General features: G+C 37.4%; 1 protein-coding gene across 8 annotated transcripts in view; it reads right to left on the reverse strand.

Annotated features, from left to right (window-relative positions):
* Positions 1 to 618: 618 nt before the first annotated feature.
* kif6 (kinesin family member 6) overlaps positions 619 to 14754 on the reverse strand; it is a 76158-nt gene continuing 62022 nt past the window's right edge. For 4 of the 8 annotated variants that reach the window (XM_057860186.1, XM_057860181.1, XM_057860187.1 and 1 more), the window contains 7 exons: positions 14638 to 14688; positions 14374 to 14461; positions 14131 to 14266; positions 10620 to 10702; positions 9841 to 9912; positions 9659 to 9736; positions 3597 to 4213 (listed from right to left, as the gene is read on the reverse strand). In XM_057860186.1, the coding sequence (XP_057716169.1) occupies positions 4027 to 4213; positions 9659 to 9736; positions 9841 to 9912; positions 10620 to 10702; positions 14131 to 14266; positions 14374 to 14461; positions 14638 to 14688 (695 nt within the window). In that variant the 3' untranslated portion in view covers positions 3597 to 4026. Of the gene's footprint in view, positions 3324 to 3596; positions 4214 to 9658; positions 9737 to 9840; positions 9913 to 10619; positions 10703 to 14130; positions 14267 to 14373; positions 14462 to 14637; positions 14689 to 14754 lie in introns of those variants that run through there. The other 4 variants (XR_009067206.1, XM_057860183.1, XM_057860182.1 and 1 more) reach the window with 4 other exon arrangements.

Below are 14754 nucleotides of genomic sequence, written 5' to 3' on the forward strand. Positions count from 1 at the left end.
TTTCAATTTCTTATTGAGTGTACAGTACTGTCTGGTAGTAGGAGTGGGAACCTCTTGGTACCTCTTGATACGATACGATTTGCGATAATAAGCTCACGATAACGATGATCTGATGATATAGCGATACAACGATTATCGAAACATTGGTCAGGAATTCATTCTAGGATATTCTACAAACAACGAATAAACAGAAAAACAAGCTTCTGCTGTGAATTGTAATGAGATTATAATTAGTAGACGTTCAATCCATTTGAACTGGGAGGGTCTGCCATCCCTCCTACTTCAAACGGATTGAAAGTCTATGGCCGGTAGTGGCAGCCAATGCCAGGCAATTAGGTAATTTTGGGACATTTAAGGTCAGGTTTTCAGTTACTTCCTGTTGATTTGGGGGTATTTTATGGGTTTCTTCCTGTTTATTTTGAGTTACAGAACAGGAAATGACCCGGGAATCACCCAAATGAATAGGCAGTGACTCAAAATCAACAGAAAATGACCTGTAAATGCCCTAAAATGAACAGCAAGCGACCTGTAAATGCCCTGAAAATCGGACAGAATGACTGTGAATGCTCTGGTTTCGAACGTTCCCAGTCTAAATGGATTGGGCGTCGAGCACCGTCAATGCAGCCTTAGAGTTAACTGAGACAATATTATGGTGGAAGATTTTGGTAGCAACTTGTTGGTTCATTTTCACCTTTCACCTTTTCAAAATGATATCTCAATTCTTGGCAGGTATGATATGCTATATCGATAACCTTTTAGGATACAAAGTATCACGATACATCACCATTTCCATATTTTGCCACACCCCTATCTGGAAGCATGTGCTGTGTGAATTAGTTTCAAGGGACCATTTGATATTCACGTATTTCTACCAGTAAGACAATATACAATACAGGAAAAAAAGACAACCACCACAGAAAAATTTATATTGCCATGATTTACTTCAAGAACACTTGTCTTTCTTTCTCAAAGGCCCAAACCCCTGATGCCCAGATGCAAATTGTGGAACTGCTCCATCTGTCAAACAAATCAAGGCAAAGACATGCAAACAGATTTTTCCCACGTGGTCGCTCTCTCTTTGGGGGTGGGTGTGCAATTGTTTTGAGGAGGCTAGATACCTTAAGCTTGTTAAAACATTTTGAGTTGATCACCATCCTGCCTCGCCTCCCCGTTTACCTGCATTTGGGTTCACCTCGTCCACGCATCCTGACACAACCAATGTACAAGTCAAGATTTGATATTAGATTCTGTACCATGCTCACAGTCTGAATCTGAGTCTTTGCAATCTGAATTTTGCAAAGATAAGATGAAGGAAAACTTTAGTACAAAGTGGTATTTATCATTTTTCTAAGATACACAGTTGAATTATTTTTACAGCAGTTCAACAATGGCCACCACAATCATAACAATGATAACCATAATTAAAAAAACAATGAACAAAACTTATTCAAGGAAATTGGACCATTAAAAAATTTGGCTTTATAAAAAAACATTAAGAATACTGCTTTACTTTATCAAAACTGAATAATTTGACTTAAAAACATTTGATTTTTTTTTTACAGTTCTTTATATTAACAGCCATGTGTAACTCATTTCGACACACATACTGTATTTTTCGGACTATAAGTCGCAGTTTTTTTCATAGTTTGGCTGGGGGTGCGACTTATACTCTGGAGCGACTTATGTGTGAAATTATTAACACCTAATTATATCATTTCATATGTTATTTTGGTGTTTTGGAGTGACACTGATGGTTTGTGAACTTGTTAGCATGTTCTTTATGCTATAGTTATCTTAATAACTCTGTACGTTAACATATCGGCCACATTCGCATTTCTTTGTTCATGCAGCATGTAACAATACCAAACAGTAAACTTACTCAGCATCTTGTTATCTATTATATTTTTATTTTAAATTGTCTTTCAAGATGACATATCTGTTCTATGTGTTGGATTTTATCAAGTAAATTTCCCCCCCAAATGCGATTTATACTCCGGTGCGACTTTTATATGTTTTTTCCTCTTCGTTGGGCATTTTATGGCTGGTGCGACTTATAGTCCGAAAGATACGGTACTGTATTAATGCTAAACATGTTACAATTTATGATATTGTAGTGAGCTAGCTTCTGGTGGGCCGCCCCCTCATCACATATTGATGAGGGGAACATTTGTTCAGATCATAAGGACAACAGAGACTTTGATTTATATTGTACTGCTGCTCACTAACCACATCGGCAATTACTCTTGTGAGATGTGTGTTGGATTAGAACCATTTTCTTCAGTCTATTGTATAGAGGTGTGCGAAATTTCCGATTCTTAGATTATTCGCGATTCGGCCGTGGAAGATTCGAGAACGATTCACAAATATCCAAATTCCGATTATTGAATTATACCAGGTAAAGCGGAAGTAAAACACAGTCAGCGCGGTCTTTGGGACGCAATGAGGAACGGACCGAGAGTACATATCATGTTCAACTCATGCCGCTAGATAAAAAACAAACATACCTGACTGCGGGTGACAGCCGCTACAAACAACGCCCAGTTGCTAGTTGCTACAAATATACGGCTACAGTAGATATCATATATATGTAGAACTAGATTCAAACTGACAAATGACGTCGGTGTTAGAACATGTGTTATTGAACAGAGATGCTAAATGACAGACTTTCCGGCGTAAGTAAACAGCCGCCATCTTAAAGCAGAAGACCACTCTAGATGGCTCTGTTGTAGAGTACCTAATTAACTTTTTTATCTAAAATACTCCTAAAACGGCAGAATCTTGTCTTGAATCTATCTTTAAATGATGAAATAGTTTTAAAACTTTGACAAAAGTAGACAGAAGGGAAATTATGGAATAACGGGAGCAATTTTAATAACTGTAACAGTTGATTCACAACATTAAATTAATTGAATGTAGTTTAAAGCTGCTGATACAGAATGGGAACTGGAGTTTTTTATTTACTGTTATTTATGTATGTTTGTTTACTGTTATATGTTAACTTGATACTGAAATAGTAGTTTGGTTTAGCCTGAGAGGATTTTTGAACAATTTTGGAACTAATGTACAAAACAAAAACAAAAAAACAAAAAAAAAAAGGAGGGGGGTGCATCAATGATCAGTTTATAATCGAATCGGAGCCCCTGAATCGTAATCGTAATCGAATCGTTAGGTGCCCAAAGATTCCCAGCTCTACTATTGTATGTATGTTAGGATCCTGTTATGATCTTGTTTCTCCATCATCGGGTTTCAATGTGTTCCAGTATGGAGGACAAGTTGAGACCACATGGGATTCCAAACGACTTGATTTTATTTATGAAGAGTGCCTGTAATACACAAGACATGTCACATCTCTTTTGGGAAATCATATGGGGAACCATTGAAAAACACGATCCTTAAGGGATTAATAATTACATTTGCTAATTGTTTCAGTAAAGAACATACAAAGAAGAGACAAAATGACCCACAGAGAGGAAGTTGTTATCAAAGCACAAACACTACCACCAGAAGCATGTACATGAGCCAATTTGACTAATTCGACAAAATGGCAATTTGGTGGTCTATCCAATTACAGAAAAGGTAAGTTGTTCAGATCTTTAAAGTATAGTTTTTGGACACAACATTCTATTGTGCCAGAAAAAAACTGACTTGAAACTATTCAGCTCATTCGTGGTATACTGTATAATTAGGCTTCATTGTGTGCGTTTTTGACACATCACTCTATGACTCAGTCAAGACAATAGGCTCTGGAAAAGAAACGTTCGACTTCCGCTAGAGGGCAGGGTTGATCATTAAATTAGGACGTTTGAATAGGTGAAACATATCTGTTTTCCATTAATGAAAGGCACATGATGTAAGTTTATAAAAAATCTGTAGGCACTCACCCTCATAAAGTCAAACAGTGCAAAATATGAACATTCTGTATATTGAAATAAAATTGATCACCTCATCTAGTGAAATATCATTTAATTGGTCATCTATGCATGAAAAAAAGCTTTCACTACACACTTGAGGATCTCTTGTGGCACACTAATGGGCTGCAGTACATTGGGTGGAAGTCATCCCTCCTACGGTATTATAGAAGTGTGTTTGTGTGTTACCTGCCCTGTTGAGGAGGTTTTGGCGAGCTCTGATGAAGGCCAGGATGTCTGCATCAGCCTGCTGATCACCAGTCAGGGGGATTGAAGAAGGCGGGAGGGAGGACTTGGATAGTACTCTATAACACAAAATATGCATATGTGTGCATGTATATATGGCAGAAAACACTAAGGTGACTTGAAGTTCCGCTCTGAGACCCCCAATTTGGCCAAATTTCAAAATTGTCCTATTTGCATGTGTGATACATCATTGGAAAGCTTAAAATCTCAATTTTCTGGGCAAGAAAAAATTTTGAACAGGAGGGCATTTAAAAAAAAAAAAAAAAATTAAACAGCAAAACTCTAACTGGAGGCGAGAGCACGCAAGAGCAGAATTAAAGACGCCACAATTCTAACGAGATATCGTTGCGTACTTACCTTGTTTCGATCCAAAAACTCCATGTAGCATGTATCACCGAGTGTCAAGACACAGCTGTGAATGGCCACAGTCGGATTTTTTAGGGATTTTATGGGTGAAACATGGTGATATAACAAGGGTCGCCATGCAGAAACCGCAGACCACAAGGAGTAGTTGAGATTTTCTTTTTCATATAGTTACCCTTTTATATTTACCCCTTAAAATGTTTCCAATTTTTCTTTGTTTGGATCGATTATTTATCATCTAACATATTGGGGAAAATGCGACAGTAACAAAAAAATAAAAAAATACAATTAAGCGATAGTTATGAGGTAGATATCCGTCACTTTTTTACAGACGCCAAATTTTTCATTGTTTAAAATTGTTTAAAAGTGATTAATTTTTTAAAGTTGTTTTGTTTTTTTAAACTAAATATTAGACATCAATTAATGATTCAAAGCTAAAAATGACAGACATTTTGAATAATAAATACAATTACCTTTTTATGGCTAGTTTGAAACAAAAGCGGTTGCGCGACGTCTGTAAACGGGGGTTTTCAGGGTAAAACTATTTTTAAAAAATTAAAAATAGTTCAGAGGCTTAGCACGCCATGCATCTGCTACGGCAGCATATAGACATATTGTTCTATCAAACACAACAGTTCTTTTGGCTTAAAATACAGCAGTTTATTTTAAAGAGGGGTGCAAGAGCAGAAATTAGTTTTTCAGTCTTGTCTGTGTTGTCCGCCATATATTTATATTAGGGATGTCCCGATCCGATTACGTGATAGGAAATCGGGCTGATCGCGCCATTTTTCGGAGGATCGGATTTGGGTGAAAAGGATCAGATTTTTAATTCAAAATATTTATTCATATTTTTCCGCTTCATGCTCGTACGGCCTCTCACTCACATCTCCTTCTGCGTTTTTTGGTCAGCGTTGCCCTGGAGTTAGTTATTGAAAGTTAACAATGATTGACTGGGGTGTAGCTTTAATCTCGCCAGAGAAGCTTGGTAGCGCTACCACCAAAGCGGCACATGTGTCAATCATCGTTTAGCTTGTTAAACACTAAATCATCGTTTAGCTTATTAAACACTAGCTGACAATGAAAACTGTGTCTTTACACAGTGAAATAACTCAACTGCACAGAGGATATTGTGGTCTATTTGACGTAAGACGTGTCTGTCTGAGAGCAGGCGCTACCATCAAAGGCACAGATGTGTCAATCATCGTTTAGCTTGTTAAAAACTAGTGGTAGTGTGCTGTGGCAACTCATTGTGTAAGTGAGAGGCTGTTCTCAGCTGCATGAGCCTAGATTTGAGTGGACTCACTCAATGAAGCATTTATTAAAGACAAGCATTTTACTATGTTATTCTTGTTAAAAAATAATTCACATAATGAAGGTGGCATGGTGGGACAGTAACATGTTTAAAACTTTTTTTGTTGCACATTTTTTTCGGTATTAGATCGGGACTCGGTATCGGCAGACTCTCAAAATCAGGTGACTCGGACTCAATTGCAAAAAACTGCGATCGGGACATCCCTAATTTATATATACCTATCCTGTTCAAGAACATAAATGATCTGGACTGAGCCTATTCCAGATGAATTTGGGCGACAGGTGTGATACACCCTGGACGGATAACTCGGAACAGAAAGGATTGCCCAGACTCATTCCAAGACATTCTCGAGTGGGAGGCAGACATGCTAACCATATGCTGCACTGTTCTGCCATGAATATATATCATGTATTCAGTAAAAACATTGTGGCGTACATTTTGTAAGTCATAACTTTCAAAATATGGATGTGTTTATTTTTACAAGGCAGATTTTGAAACTTCATGCCTCCATTTAGTTCTGTTCCTTCCATTCATTTTGTTTAACGTTTGTTCTCATTAGCGTTGTAGGCTGTTCTTTTCCCAAAAGTCAGAAATTTTTTCTATATGCAGTAATCGAATTTCTCTCAGAAGAACTTTAATACCGCTATTAAAGCTGAAAAACTGGCTACCACAAACATAAATTGATTTTATGTGACACATTATGCATTGTTTTCACCATAGTTGTGTGAATAAGAGACACATTCAATTTGGCTTTGAATGCATGGATCTACGGTGATTGGAAGCACTTGCGATTAAATACTGAATCTTGCTGAGTGGCACTTTCCAAGAAGAAAACAATTGACTAACGTCAGATTTACATACACAAGTGTTAACAACAAGCCCAATGAAGTGCTTGTGTAGCGTCACCCGTTTCCACCGATATTTATTATTTATTTATTCCACGGAGAACAGGGAGTTCTCCGAGTGTGTGTCTGACGAGTTGCGTCGGTGACACGATATGTGAATGCGCTCAGCTAACCACCCTCCCTGGCCTGGACTCCAGTTGTCTGTTCATTGGATGACATACTGACATGTGATCAGCATGGATAGTTAGATCCGATTGGTTCAAATGCACAAGTTTTCTGGGACAACAAAAAAAAAAAAAAGAACAAGCTTGTTGAATTAATGCAATAAAAAAGGGGCAACGCAACGGGAAATTGATTTGATATTTAAGAGAAAGGAAAGAGTTGAAAAGACGTATACCTATAATGCCTGAGCCCAGAAATAATGAACAGAAAATTAGGATTTTTGCCATTTGAATGCTTTATGTTGTCCTTAAACATAATAAAACCTTTTGAACTTTTTTTTTTTTTAATTTAAATAATTTGCATGTATTTAGCATGTTCTCGTGGCAAAACAAATATATATGTAAATTGAGATTAAACATAGTAAGGTTTTAAACATTTTTTTTTCTATTGCAATGATGTCCAAAACGTCTCAAATGTAATACATTTGGCAATATAGTTAATGTGCACTTTGAACTTTTTTTTTTGTTCAGTTACCTTTGTTAGACTACTTATTTATTTCCATTATAATAAAGAAGGCAATGTTTGCGTTTTCTTCCAAATATATTCCATTTCCTTGTGGAAAATAAGTCATTTGTACTTATTTTTGTTAATGTATGTTACTTTTATTTGCACATCAATGAAAAAAATACAATTTTGAATGAAAATCAGTTTCTCATGGATGCCTTGTTACAGTAAGTGTAATGCAGTAGCCTAATGCATGTGTAAAACCTGTTGTGTTTTATTTTATGTTATTGTTCTAACTGCCAAAAGCAATTTTCTTTGCATTTCTGTGGTTTTTGGATGTTTGACCCCCCCCCCCCCCCCCCACACACACACACACTCTCGAAAAATAATAAATCTGGCTCCATAGGGGTTTTTATGTCAGGGAGTTCCGGCAAGAAATTCTAGCCACTTTCATCCCTGGATATACTGCCGGCCAAACTAGGGTGTAGTCTGCCCGTGACCAACAGGAAGGTGGGATTAACCCCAGCTCCCTGCAACTTTCAACAGTAAAGCAGTCATGTTCAAAAAATGGATGGCTATTGAAAAACTACAAATATACAGGTCCTTTAAAAAAAAAAAAAAAGCATATTGTTATAAAGTTCATTATTTTCTGTAATGTACTGATAAACATTAGACTTTCATATATTTTAGATTCATTACACACAACTGAAGTAGTTCAAGCCTTTTATTGTTTTAATATTGATGATTTGGGCAAAAAAAAGTCAAGAAAAAACAAAAATCCCTATCTCAAAACATTTGCATATTTCATCCGATCAATACAAAAAAAGTGTTTTTTAATACAAAAAAAGTCAACCTTCAATTAATTATATCAGCTATGCACTCAAAACTTGGTCGGGAATCCTTTTGCCTAAATGACTGCTTCAATGCGGCGTGGCATGGAGGCAATCAGCCTGTGGCACTGCTGAGGTGTTATGGAGGCCCAGGATGCTTCGATAGCAGCCTTAAGCTCATCCACAGTGTTGGGTCTGGTGTCTCTCAACTTCCTCTTCACAATATCCCACAGATTCTCTATGGGGTTCAGGTCAGGAGAGTTGGCAGGCCAATTGAGTACAGTAATGCCACGGTCAGTAAACCATTTACCAGTGGTTTTAGCACTGTGAGCAGGTGCCAGGTCGTGCTGAAAAATGAAATCTTCATCTCCATAAAGCTTTTCAGCAGATTGAAGAATGAAGAGCTCCAAAATCTCCTGATAGCTAGCTTAATTGACCCTGCCCTTGATAAAACACAGTAGACCAACACCAGCAGCTGACATGGCCCGCCAGACCACCACTAACTGTGGGTACTTGACACTGGACGTCAGGCATTTTGGCATTTCTTTCTCCCCAGTCTTCCTCCAAACTCTGGCACCTTGATTTCCGAATGACATGCAAAATTTGCTTTCATCTGAAAAAAGTACTTTGGACCACTGAGCAACAGTCCAGTGTTGCTTCTCTGTAGCCCAGGTCAGGCGCTTCTGCCGCTGTTTCAGGTTCAAAAGTGGCTTGACCGGGAAATGCGGCACCTGTTGCCCATTTCCAGCACACGCCTGTGCACGGTGGCTCTGGATGTTTCTACTCCAGACTCCGTCCACTGTTTCTGCAGGTCCCCCAAGGTCTGGAATCGGCCCTTCTCCACAATCTTCACCTCTTCTGGTTGTGCAGCGTTTCCTGCCACACTTTTTCCTTCCCAATGAGGTGCCTTGATACAGCACTCTGGGAACAGCCTATTCGCTCAGAAATTTCTTTCTGTGTCTTAGCCTCTTGCTTGAGGGTGTCAATGATGGCCTTCTGGACAGCAGTCAGGTCAGCAGTCTTGCCCATGATTGCGGTTTTGAGTAATGGACCAGGCTGGGAGTTTTTAAAAGCCTCAGGAATCTTTCGCAGGTGTTTTGAGTTAATTCGTTGATTCAGATGATTAGGTTAGTATAGATTCTTTAGAGTACTTTTTCATGATATGCTAATTTTTTGAGATAGGGATTTTTGGTTTTTCTTGACTTTTGACTTTTTTTGTTTTTGTTTTTTGCCAAAATCATTAATTTTAAAACAATAAAAGGTTTAAACTACTTCAGTTGTGTGTAATGAATCTAAAATTTATGAAAGTCTAATGTTTATCAGTACATTACAGAAAATAATGAACTTTATCACAATATGCTAATCTTTTGAGAAGGACCTGTAAATCACTTAGTGACCATCAGAAACTTAATATTTTTATTTTTAATCATTTATACAGTAAATACGACATTACAATTTAAGAAATCATTTGCCAGTATCTTGCTCTACCTCCACTCTGATGAAGTGAACCCTGCCTCTTGTTCCTCTCGCACTGTATTGGACCTTGCTGTCTTGGGGATGAGGGTTCTGAAATGGAAAGTTATTTCAATTTTGACTGACAAGAAAAAGAATGTATGAGCACAAGGAGACTTTTAAGCAGTGAAAACAAATGATAACAGATACTGGCTGACCTTAAGTCCTGACCCGAAGAACTTGAGCGGTCTCCCCTTGCTGAGTGAGGTCTAACAGTGCTGCTCATGTATCTAATTGAACCACAAGAGGGAGTAATAATGACGTAATGATCATTCAGACATGCTGCATTTTCTTTAGTATGAAACATTTCCAATACAGTCTAAATGGTGGATACAGAACACAAGCAGAGCTTGATATACACCACCTTCCTTTAACTTTTACAACTCTTAGGTGTGTGAATGATAACTTTTATACGCTCACTCCCCCAACGCTCACCTGCAGTATTGTCTGCTTGGCTCTGGCTCATTAACAACCCTAATGAGGATAAGTGACAAAGAAAATGGATGGATGCCTGAAATACTGAATTACGAACTGAAATGTTATGAAAAGAATGTCCAATAGCATGAGAGAATAGCAAATTTTCGTCATAGTCTGACAGCATGTAAATTAATACAAAGAATTGTTATCAATTTCATCATGTAGAAAACAACAGCTCTTTGGATGGTTTGTGTGATTGGAAACATAATGAAACTGAATAGAAAAGCTGTACATTGTATAAAAAACATTTGAATGGACTTTCATATAATATTACAGCCATAAAGCTGAATAACAAAACCATATGACATGAGAAAATGTCTGTTGATTGATAATCTGCAAAACAAAGCTCACAGTATTTTTACTCTGTGACAATTGGGACCCCAATAAAAACCGAGCTTGTGGAAAGGCTGTTATAGAATATCATAAACATCGACTTGAGGGATGAATAAAAGAAACTCACTCAAAACCTGGAGTGCAATGTGAAGATGGCGGCAAGGTTCCACACAGGGATTTAGTCCAATGGCTGGCTTTCTCTTTTGACTCCTGTACATCATGTCACGTCACAAAAAGAAATCAACAACGAAAATATAACTTTCCTCAGTGATGCATTCGTATTTTCATTTCTTTATTCGTTTTTACAATGCACTCTCAAACATGCCTCAAGAGAGCCTGATAGTCATATGGTTTTACACTTCCTCTTTTTAAAACTTGAGTGAGACATCGTGTAAAATTGAGACATTTAAGACTTATTTTCAGGGGTGGGTAGTAACACGTTACATGAACTCCATTACATTTACTTGAGTAACTTATTGAGAAAAAATTACTTCTGAGAGTAGTTTTACTAAGCTATAGTTTTTACTTTTACTTTTAGATTTGTGAAGGAAAAACGCGACTCTTACTCCGCTACTTTGGGCTACAGAAGAGTTGTTACATTTTTCCTCCATATTCTACTGTACATATTAGATTTAATTTTTTACCAAGAGTAGCGATACCAAGAGTAGAGATGTGCCTGTTGTATTACCGGGGTAGCTCTTCCGATTTCACCATTGAGATGTCGCAACAATAATCATATGACTCCATGATAACAATCAGACGCAAGTTTGCCGTTCTAGCTTCACGCCAGCCTGTTCAATCATGTGGTGTCTTTAAAGCACCGTAAAAAATGAAGTACTTGATATAGAGCGCTGTCCTCATCATTTCTCGAAAGTGCGGATTTTAACCCATAGACATAATAACGGTATTGACAGGTCACTTCGGGCACATACTGTGCCTCCCCTTCAGGCGGGGGGCCGCCCACATAAAGGGGAGCTATTCACACACACACGCACACAGCATATGTAATGCAGGATTTAGTTGAAAAAGTAAGAAAGCTATCCCACATACCAACAGGAAGGATTGTCTCAGGAGTGATTTGTTCGAGGATTCAAGGTAATTATTATATTGTTCGTACTATGCATGCATTTTGAAAGGTTGTGAAAAAAATCAATGGGAGAAATCAACTGCTACGGACTAGCATTGCCATTCGACATATTTACGTAAAATAAATGCTACTTGCACGTTTTGTTTTTTTTTTTCCTTTGACTGTTTTACATCCATATCTATGAAGATTTCATGGATTTAAGCATTTATTCACAAGAATTTAAATGTAAAAAGCTCTTTGTTGTGGTAAGGCGACACTACGGTGTGACTTGAAGACGAACAGCACATTCAAAATACTTAAAATAAATTCTACCTACACGGTATTTTTGCTTTTAACCAAGAATCGAGACTGTGTTACATCCATATCTATAAAGAATTCAGGAGTTTAAGCATATATTCACAAGAATTTAAACGTAAAAAGCTCTGTTGTGGTTAGGCGGCGCCTCAGTGTGACTTGAAGATGAGAAGCACATTCAACATTTCCTTGAAATAAATTCTACCAGCACGGTTTTTTGCTTTTAACCAAGAAAAAAGACTGCTTTATGTCAATATCTATAAGGAATTGAGGGATTTAAGCATTTATTCACAAGAATTTTCAACGTTAAAAAGCTCTTTGTCTGTGTTTCCACTCAGTCAGCTTTGACGGAGATAGACCCCCTATTAATCGGCCCCGCGCCCCGTGTCCCATCAATACCAGGAGTGGGAACCTCATGGTACCTCACGATACGATACGGTACGATTTGCGATACAAAGCTCACGATAACGATGATTTGATGATATGGTGATACAAAGATTATCGATACATTGGTCAGGAAATAATTCTAAGATATTCTACAAACAACTAATAAACAGAAAAACAAGCTTCTGCTGTGAATTAGAATTAATTTAGCACGAGTAGACGTCTATGGCCGTCAGTGCCATGCAGTGAGGTAATTATGGGCCTTTTAAGGTCATTTACCTGTTTATTTTCAGTTACTTCCTGTTGATTTGGGGGTATTTTATGGGTCATTTCCTGTTTATTTTTGAGTTACAGAACAGGAAGTGACCTGGGAATCACCCAAATAAATAGGCAGTGACTCAAACTCAACAGGAAATGACATGTAAATGCCCTGAAATGAACAGAAAGTGACCTGTATATGCCCTGAAAATCGGACAGAATGACTGTGAATGCTCTGGGTACAAACGTTCCCAGTCTAAATGGATTGGGCGTCGAGCAACGTCAATGCAGCCTTAGAGTTAACTGAGACACTATTATGGTGGAAGATTTTGGTAGCAACTTGTTGGCTCCTTTTTAATTTTTTTAAAGACATTCACACCTTTTTAAAACGATATCTCGATTCTTGGCAGCAACATATCGATAACCTTTTGGGATACAAAGTATCGCGATATATCACCATTTTGATATTTTGTCACACCCCTATTATGAAGTCTATGTTTAACCCCTCCAAGTTTTTATTCGGCACCGATGGACCACAGAAAACCAGAGATATGGTCCTTTTAGTTCAAAATAGTAATTATGAAGGAAATCTTCAACTATTCAAACTAGGAACAATTTTCCCTATTAGAGCGTATTCATGCTTTTTGGATGAATAATGCTGCATTTATGTACATTTTTTTAATCTTGTCGGATTTTAATGATTTTTTCAAATATTATTATTACTTTTTTATATTCTTTGGCTTAATGTGGTTATGTTACAGAGCACCTATTATAATAACAGCCCATATCGATAAATTTGTGCTCAGAGAAAAATACTGTTGTTAAAAAAAAAAAAAACAACAACAAAATTATAAGCATGTTACACATTACTTGAGTATTCTTTTCATCAAATACTTTTTTACTTGTACTTGACTACATTTTTGGACGACTACTTTTACTTTTGTAATATTAATTTTTAAGCAACGCTACTCTTACTTTAAAATAAAAGTAAACTTTTAGACTACTCTATCCACCTCTGTTTATTTCTAACTGTATTATTTTGACAGCAGACTACATTTTTGGGACGCCTACTTTTACTTTTGTAATATTAATTTTTAAGCAACGCTACTCTTACTTGAGTAAAATTTTAGGCTACTCTACCCACCTCTGCTCATTTCTAACTACGGTATCAATCTTACTAGCTATTCACGAGGTTATTATCGAACCTGTCAGTGACAGCGTATGAAAAAACTTCCCAAGAACAAACAAAAACTATGTCCATTTAACCTAAATCCTACACTGAATGGAATGCATAATAACTTTTGAACATAGCACACTTTCTCCAACAAATGACAAAGGACCTTTCCTGTATGATGCTGAACAGAAGCTGTTAAGGGTCACATTGGCGCCATAAAGGCTTCCAAAGTCAGGGACATTCGCATATCAACTTACATGCACTTAAGTGTCCTTAGGGGCCACAGATGATGCACAAAAAAACCTCCATCAACAAATGGACATTTTTAAGGCCCTCTAGAGTAGTTTGGATTTGACACTGACTCAATCATTATGTGTCCCCTGCTGTAGTTTATGTGGTCTTTCCACATAAAGAAAGTTAAAGAAAGATGAGCTCATTCACCTGCACAATGGAAGCTTCTTCGTTCCACCACTTTTGGAAGTCCCTTTGGAGTTTGACCTTGGCCCTCTCCAACAGAAGTTGCAGGTGTTCAATCTCTGTTCTCAATGCTTTCAACCGGCCAGCAGTGCTCTTATAACTGATGGAGGTTAAGAGCAGAACAATAAACAAAGTAGCATTGGTTCCAGTCAACAGGTAGTGGAATCAGAAGTTCTTGTTCATCAATAGTAGCAGAGTGAAAATTACATCTTTTTCTCTTGCTCGATGTGTACGCGCAGGTTTTCCTCCACTGGATCCACTTCCTCTCCAACATCTTTGTGATTTTCAGTCACACCTGCAATATGAACAGCAAAATACAGTAAAGGTTTTCTGCATTGGGGATATGAGGAAGACACATCTTCAGACACATTAAAATTGGATGAAAGACTCAGTTGAAGGAAGCTCTATTTAATTATTTTATTTTAATTTTTTTCATTTCAAATCTTATGTAGGGATGTGCAAGAAACATACCATAAGCGGCCTGCTGTCTTCGGCGAAGTTCCAACTGCTTCTTATATTCATCTGATGAAGTTAGAATAATTCAAAATAAATACATTTTGACGATTTAAACATGATTTGTAAAACTAA

The sequence above is a fragment of the Corythoichthys intestinalis genome, chromosome 15, assembly GCF_030265065.1.
Source record: "Corythoichthys intestinalis isolate RoL2023-P3 chromosome 15, ASM3026506v1, whole genome shotgun sequence".
Classification (NCBI taxonomy): Eukaryota; Metazoa; Chordata; class Actinopteri; order Syngnathiformes; family Syngnathidae; genus Corythoichthys; species Corythoichthys intestinalis.